The sequence below is a fragment of the Solanum stenotomum genome, chromosome 1 (assembly GCF_019186545.1).
Source record: "Solanum stenotomum isolate F172 chromosome 1, ASM1918654v1, whole genome shotgun sequence".
Taxonomy (NCBI): Eukaryota; Viridiplantae; Streptophyta; class Magnoliopsida; order Solanales; family Solanaceae; genus Solanum; species Solanum stenotomum.
In genome coordinates, this window is record NC_064282.1 from 70,316,186 (window position 1) to 70,324,443 (window position 8,258).

An 8,258-nucleotide genomic window follows, 5' to 3' on the forward strand; every position below is an offset into this window, starting at 1 on the left:
ATACAAAGATACAATAAGCCTGAGATGTATATAGAAATACAAATGAATTTATGTATATAAAATACAATACTTTCCGTGTATGAAAATACAATAAATACTGTGGGAGTTTCTCTAACCGACAACCATCACATGAGAACTATAGTAATGATACAGCGATCTACCTCACGCTGCCAGAGCATCTTATACCCGGCCAAAGGTATAAGACCTGAACTGCCTAATGGATCCACTAGTCTATCTGGAAAAAGGATTCATCTAAAAAGTATGATCTTTTTCTACCCATGGTTCTATGGGGGCTATGGTTTCTTTGAACGCTCCCCCAATTCGGTGCTCGATACTACTCCCAAAAATGTACTGGCTCTTATGTTTTTAAAACATATGTCTTCCTGCTGATATGAGATAATTACTCAAAAACTAGCCCGAAGGCTCTTTGGAAATCTCAGTTTCCAACCTTGTTTAAATGTAAAAACATCTCTTTAAAACTTCTTTGGAAATACATAGTTCCCTAATAACTTTGAGAAATGAACTCAACTTGGAACTCTTAACTCTTTACTCTTTACTTGACTTGCAACTTGAGCCTTAGAATGAAGTGAAAACGTTCAATAAAGACTCTTGAACAACTTTGAAAACTTACTTGAACTAACTTCGTAACTTTGCTTGACTTGACTCTAACTTCTCTTTAACTTGATACTAACTTGCCTTGAATTGAACTATGGATTCAAGGTGTATGATCACACGTATATAGATGAGTTCGGGATGTTTAGAAACACTTTGGGGTGTTGGAAACAACTAGGGAACATAGGTATAACACCTAGGAACCTGCATGAGAAAGTGTGGGAAGAAAGGGAGGACATGGCGTCCTTGGCGCTCTGCAAGGCGCGGAGCGCCAACCCTCGAAGCTCAGAGGGCACCTGCTGGCGCTCTAAGAGGCGCGCCACCCCAAGGGCTGGACTTTAGAGTCCCCTTTGGGGCGTGCTGGCAGGCGCGACGCACCAACCTCTTGCCCAAAAACTCCGACTTTTCTCTCTTGTTTTGCCAACTCTAAATCACCCTTTCTTCAATGGATTCAACCCCAAACACTAAGGATCATAAAATCCCTCAACATACATGAGATTCAACTCAAACACACAACCACAACATATCCCACAACCAACAATAACTTCAACAACACAATCAACAACATCAACAACACAAAACAACAACTTCAACAACACAATCCAATCTTTTCTCAATAACAAAATGAGTTGGTGTGTGGGGGAAAGGATCAACCCATCACTATGAACTCACATACCTTGGTAGGGATCACCCCCGACGAAAATCCACGAAGATCTTGACGAATCTTTGCTTGATCTTCCCTTTCTCCTCTTCTTCTCCTCTTCTTCTCTTCTTCTCCTCTTCACTCTCAAGAACCCTAACTCTTTCTCTTTTAAAATGGGATAAAATGATCCAACATCAGCCTAACACACAATATAATCCCAAAAAAAATGACTAGGGAAAAGACCAAAATGCCCTTAAAATTTCCGGATGGATTCCCTGCCAACTGCCCAACTTTCAATGGTCATAACTCGCTCATACGAACTCAGAATTGAGCAAACTCGGCGGCGTTGGAAAGATAATTCCAAGGGCTTTCCAAACATAACTGGAAATACTCCTAACTCATCCTGAGCTAGGAGTTATGACTGCTCAAAGTTGGACAAAACTCACTGATTTCCCACACTAAACCAAATTTCCAGATTTTAAATTTTCCAAAAAATGATTATTTCCAAATTTCAAGCTTTTCCATAGTTATTTCAAATTGTCGGATGTTACACATACCCATGAAGGGTGTGATGTGGTTTGGTAAGCGAGGTAAGCTTAGTCCAAGATATATTCGGCGATTTGAAGTTCTTAAGTGTGTTGGGGAGGTGGCCTATGAATTGGCCTTGCCTCCAGGGTTGTCAGGAGTGCACCCGATATTTTGAATGTGTCTATAGTGAAAAAATATCATGGTGATGTAAACTACATTATTCATTGGGATTCGGTCCTGCTTGATGAGAATTTGTCTGATGAGGAGGAGCCTGTAGCTATTCTAGATAGGGAGGTCCGCAAGTTGAGGTCAAAGGAGATTGTATCTGTCAAGGTTCAGTGGAAACATCGATTTGTTGAAGAGTCCACTTGGGAGAGTGAGGCTGATATGCAAGAAAGATATCCACATCTTTTTGTCGATTTAGGTACCCTTTCTTACCATCACCTTCTTTTGATCGCTCGAGGACGAACGATGGGTAAATTGGTATCTAATGTAACGAACCATTAGGTCATTTTGGGTACTATAGCTTCTTATTTCATAAAAGAGTCTTCCGATAAATTATAAGTGGGTATTTTGGACTATTTGTAACTATAGTTATTTATATAACTAATGGGGTAATTTTAATAATTAATTTAGTCGGGGGTTAAAGAAAATAACATTAAAATTAGTAGTGAGCCATTTTTACCAGTTTTATAATTTGTCATGTATTATAATTAGGATAAATAAATAATCTATAAAAGAAAGACGAAAGAAAACTAGGCGAGAAACTTTACCTGCGGCGTCTAACAAGGAAGACTGACATCGAGATAATGTTTTGAATCTTCAATGTCCTTATTTAATGGTAGGGGGTTAAATATTTACAATAATATTTCATGGTTAGAGATGAATTGAAAGTGGGTGTTAGCGGATGTGCTGGGAGTTTGCATTTTGAATAAGAAAGTGAGGGTGATAATAAATTAGTTGATGGATTAATGATTAGTCAATCAAAGGCTGATGATATGATAAATTTGGCTTATAATATATGATAAATTTGGGTCAGAGTTGTTGTCACTAGTTTTCGAAGCCAGTGGCTTTAATCTTAAATTTTATTACGTCGTCATCATATTATAAATTGAGTTTTAATATATTGAGATATGTAATTAAATATTAGATGTATTGTATAATTCGAATATCATTAAAGTGATGATAATTAGACCAATTAAGACTTATCATTAGGCTTGAACTTTAGGAAAGTGACTATAGATTTGGTGAGTTTTCAATCTATTAAACATGCATAATTCATAGTAAACGAGTCTATAGACACCCATATTACTATATGTCTAGCCTAGCCCCAAAAACTCACCCAAATCTAGTCACTTTCCTAAAGTTCAAGCCTAAGGATAAGTCTCAATTGCTCTAAATATCATCACTTTAATGATATTCGAATTATACAATACACCTAATATTTAATTACATATCTCAATATATTAAATCTCAATTTATAATATGATGACAACGTAATAAAATTCAAGATTAAAACCATTGGCTTCGAAAAGTAGTGGCAACGACTCTAACCCAAATTTATCATATACTATAAGCCAAATTTATCAAGTCAATGATTGGCTAATTATTAATCCATCAACCAATTCATTATCACCCTCACTTTCTTATTCAAAATCCAAACTCCCAGCACATCCGCTAACACACACTTTCAATTCATATCTAACCATGAAATATTATTATATAATACTTAACCCCCTACCATTAAATAAGGACATTGAAGATTCAAAACATTACCTCGATGTCGGTCTTCCTTGTTAGACGCCGCAGGTAAAGTTTCTCGCCTAGTTTTCTCTCTTCTTTCTTTTACAGATTATTTCTTACCCTAATTATTATCCATGACCAATTATAAAAGTGGTAAAAATGGCTCACTATTAATTTTAATGTTATTTTATTTAACCACCGACTAAATTAATTATTAAAATTACCCCATTGATTTTAGAACTATGGTTACGAATAGTCCAAAATACACATTTAGACTTTATCGGAAGTGTCTTTTATGAAATAAGAAGTTATAGTACCCAAAACGACCTAATGGGTTGTTACAATGGCTAACGAACACCCAGCAGAAAACACCAAAAATAGTTGGGAAAAGGGAAAAATAAGCGTAATGTGATGCATATGTGTCAACACCATAAAGTTAAATCTGGTTATTATTCTCCCAGACAGTAATAGAGACTAGCATCAGAAAGAGGAAGAGTTACCGTAAGAGATATATTCTTACTGTGGCAGTAGCATATGTGGGTCCAGATCCATCAATGAAAATTAGACCTTTCTCTGAAGCTTGATCCATAGCCTGCAGATGATAGCCAACAAATCAAGAGAACATAGGATGAGAAAAAATAATGGTGACAATGGCGATGACAAAGATGATGATGATAATAATACTACTAATAATAAATAAATATTAACAACAATAACAATTTTTACAATGACATCACAAATAACAAAGAACAATAGGAATAGTAACAATACTAAGGATGATGATGACAACAATGATGCAAAGTAATACATGTGCTAGTGATAAGGCCCCCGGACCAGATGGCTTTCCGATGAGTTTTTTCCAAACCTTCTGGGAGATACTGAAGACAGACTTCATGAATGCGGTGAGACAATTTCATTAAAGACATGAGATAGAGAAGAGCCTCAACGCCACCTATGTGGCTCTAATTCCAAAGAAGATAGGAGCTATGGATCTTAGGGATTTTAGACCCATCAGTCTCATTAGTGGTGTGTACAAGGTCTTTGGTAAGTTGTTGACAGAGAGATTAAAGAAAGTGATAAGAAAATTAGTGAACAATCATCAAATGGCCTTCATTCAAGGAAGACAAATTATGGATGCCGCATTAATAGCAAGTGAGTGTGTAGATTCAAGGATTAAAGGAGAGATCCCAGGAATTATGTGCAAGCTTGATATAGAAAAGGCATATGATCATGTCAATTGGGAGTTTCTACTTAATATTTTGAGGCAGATGGGGTTTGGAGACAAATGGCTTAAATGGATAGGTTTTTGCATCAAAACTATCAGGTTCTCCATACTTGTTAATGGAGAACCTGCTGGTTTTTTTCCTTCTGAGAGAGGACTACAACAAGGAGATCCTCTCTCCCCTTTCCTATTTATTTTAGCTATGGATGGTCTTAACAGTATGATTAAAGTGGCCAATCAGAACAACTGGATAAAGGGCTTCAACATTGGTAATCAGGCAGGGGTCAATTTGAATATATGTCACCTTTTATATGCAGATGACACACTTATATTTTGCGATGCAAAGGTAGAACAAGTTAGTTACATTAGAGTTGTTTTGGTGATTTTTGAGGCCATCTCCGGACTGGCTGTGAACTGGGGGAAAAGTAGCATCTTCCAAATCAAGGAAGTGGCAAATATTCAGCTGTTGGCAAGCATCTTGCAATGCAAGATAGAGCACTTACCAACTACTTATCTGGGAATGTCTTTAGGGAATAATCACAAGGAGCTTGAGATTTGGGATGGAATCATTGAGAAGACAGAGAAGAGGTTGGCTAATTGGAAGGCAAACTATCTATCTCTGGGAGGAAGAGTCACTCTGATCAATTCAGTTCTGGATGCGTTGCCTACATATGTTATGTCACTTTTCCCTTTACCAGCAAAGGTAGAAGAAAGGCTAGATAAATTGAGGCGTGATTTTCTATGGTCGGGGAACAAAAAAGGGAAAAAATACACCTAGTTAAATGGCAGACAACCTTAATAAGTAAGAAGACACGAGGTCTTGGCATAAAAAATCTGAGGGTCCAGAACAAAAGCTTACTTTCTAAATGGCTTTGGAGATTTGTGGTTGAAGATCAGGCATTATGGAGAAAAGCAATTCTCAACAAGTATGGGCAGACCGAGGAGTGGGTGTCTAATGTAGTAGATAGCACGTATGGGGTATCAGTTTGGAGATCAATCAGGAATTTATGGGATAGTTTAAAGGAGAATTTGGTGGTCAAGGTGGGAGAGGGTAACAAAATATTTTTTTGGAAGGACAAGTGGATTGGACAAGAGTGTTTAAACTCGGTCTTCCCTGATCTTTTTTCTTTTTGTACCAATCCTGAGGCTAAAATTGCTGAGATTTGGTCCCCTCAGGGATGGAACCTCACTTTCAGGAGAAATCTAAATGATTGGGAAGTGGATAGAATTGCTGAACTGCTACTCAAATTGGGTGAATTCACAGGCCCTACTACAGAAGCAGATGGTATAAGATGGAAACATAACTCTGATGGTAACCTCTCTGTGCGTAGACTGTATAAGAGAGAGATCATGACTCACTCTGGAGGAATTCTTGGCCCATGGAAACAAATATGGAAGGGAAACACCCCAACCAAGGTGAAATGCTTCACCTGGTTGGTCATCAGAAGGGCATGTCTCACTCGGGAAAAACTCAAGAAAAGAGGCTTCCAGATTGTCTCCAGATGTTTTTTTTGTCATGAGAAGGAAGAAACTAACAGCCACTTATTCCTACACTGTAGGGTTACTGTACAGGTGTGGCGCATGGTTCTCAGCATTTCTCAAGAGCCCTGGGTGATGCCAAAACATACTGCTGATCTTTTGAGCTGCTGGATGAGGAGGGGGGGGGAGCAAGACCCAAAAAAGATGGTGGTCTATAGTACCTACTTATGTCTGGTGGGCTATTTGGAGAGAAAGAAACCTTAGGTGTCATGAGAATATTACTAACTCTATTTAGAAAGTTAAAGAAAATTGCATTAACATGTTGTTTTTTTGGTGTAAAGAAGATGGTATAGAAGAAGTAGAACAGTTGGTAAATTTCCTAGGATCTATGTAATTATGGTTTCAGCTTGTAACTTTTTGGAGGTAGCCAGCATACCCTTAATGCTGAAGAATACAACTTTAACTTTTATCAAAAATAAAATAAAATGTGGAAAACATTCCCTCAGTTTCAGAAGGAATGGACAAGTTGGGAATATGAGAGTACAACCATTCAATTTTCTATCACAATTCATCAATTTCTTTATTTTCCTAAAATTATAAAAAGTATATTGTTACTAAATCGTCTAAAACAAAGAATATTTAGATAAAGCACACATTGAGGATAAAATGAGAGAAATGACGTTTGAGATGGTTTAGTCATGTCCTACGTCAATATATGAATGTGAAACATAGAGAGTGAAAGTGTTGACAAAGAACGAGGTAAACCTAAAATCACATGAAAGAGAGTTGTCTCGAAGGACCTATAGTGTCTTGAAATCCATGCAGGCCTAAGAAAAAATAGGGAACCCACCATTTCTCCACGTGTTACAATTTTTTTAAAGAACAAATTCCAAAAATAAGGTAAAAAGTCCTTATGCTAGACTCTTTACAATATATGACAAAACTATGCACGTGGACATTACAAATTAAAACATTATTTTATACTATGTGGACTCTTCACTTTCATGGTGCACTCTTAGTGAATGGCAATGACATGGGTATGGGTGCTTCACATACTACTTTAAGATGGAATAAATCCCACTAAAAGTGAAAGCATCCATGTAGAATACGTACCATTATCGACTTTTCAAATGCAAATCTTCATGTAACATCATAATAATAGATGACTTTTAAGCAATAGCCCAAAATTGAAAAAAAAAAAAGAGGAATGCCAAGCATGAGATCATCCCTATCTACGGATCAAAAAAAAAACCCGTATCCATGATTGCATGGATTGAAAATATTAAGGAAATGTAAATTTTTAGATCGAATTCAAAGTTTGTTTGTATGATGGAAGTCATTTTCCATGGTAACTATTTTTCAAGAAAATGTTTTCTAGTATTTGATTGGTGAGTGGAAAATAGTTTCAGAAAAACATAGATCCATTAAGGATTAATAATAATCTTGGCAAACCAAGTAATGCTTTGATTCAAAAATTTACTAGTAAAAATCAATATTGTCTAGGTGTTACTTGAAATAAATATTATAAAGTTAAAAATTTATTTTATAGTCTCCAATAAAAGATATGAAGTTAGAAGTGTAAATAGAAGTTCGGAAATGACTTGCATCGATATATGAGGAAAGTCATTTTTCTCATTTTGATGGAAAACATTTTCTAGAAACCAAAATGTTGTCGTCATGGAAAACATTTTCCTGAAATGTGACTTCCATCAATCAAACACACTTCCATCAATCAAACACACCACCAGAGAAGTTTTGAATTATTGTACAACAACATTAATAAGAAGAATTACCAAACCTTATGGCTATGCTACCTTCTCAAGCCCTGAAATATAGGGCCCAGCATGAACACTTCCTATGTCATCTGTTGTAGCTGGTCTGAAATTCTGCACTTCAACAACATCTGAGCCTCGAAACTGGAACACAAGATAGCTTGATTAGTTGTATAGGTGTTTAATAACATCTCTATATGCATCTTACTAGTGCGCATGAAGGTTTTGGACATTTTAATCAGACACAAATCTCCCCCCC

General features: G+C 36.5%; 1 protein-coding gene across 1 annotated transcript in view; it reads right to left on the reverse strand.

The window, feature by feature from the left end:
• LOC125869202 (histone deacetylase 14, chloroplastic-like) overlaps positions 1–8,142 on the reverse strand; it is a 270,052-nt gene extending 261,910 nt beyond the window's left edge. Inside the window, exons 1-2 of the mRNA XM_049549768.1 lie at positions 8,042–8,142; positions 4,047–4,118 (exon numbers count right to left, since the gene is read on the reverse strand). Of these exons, the coding sequence (XP_049405725.1) occupies positions 4,047–4,115 (69 nt within the window). The 5' untranslated portion in view covers positions 4,116–4,118; positions 8,042–8,142. The remainder of the gene's footprint in view (positions 1–4,046; positions 4,119–8,041) is intronic.
• Positions 8,143–8,258: the final 116 nt, after the last annotated feature.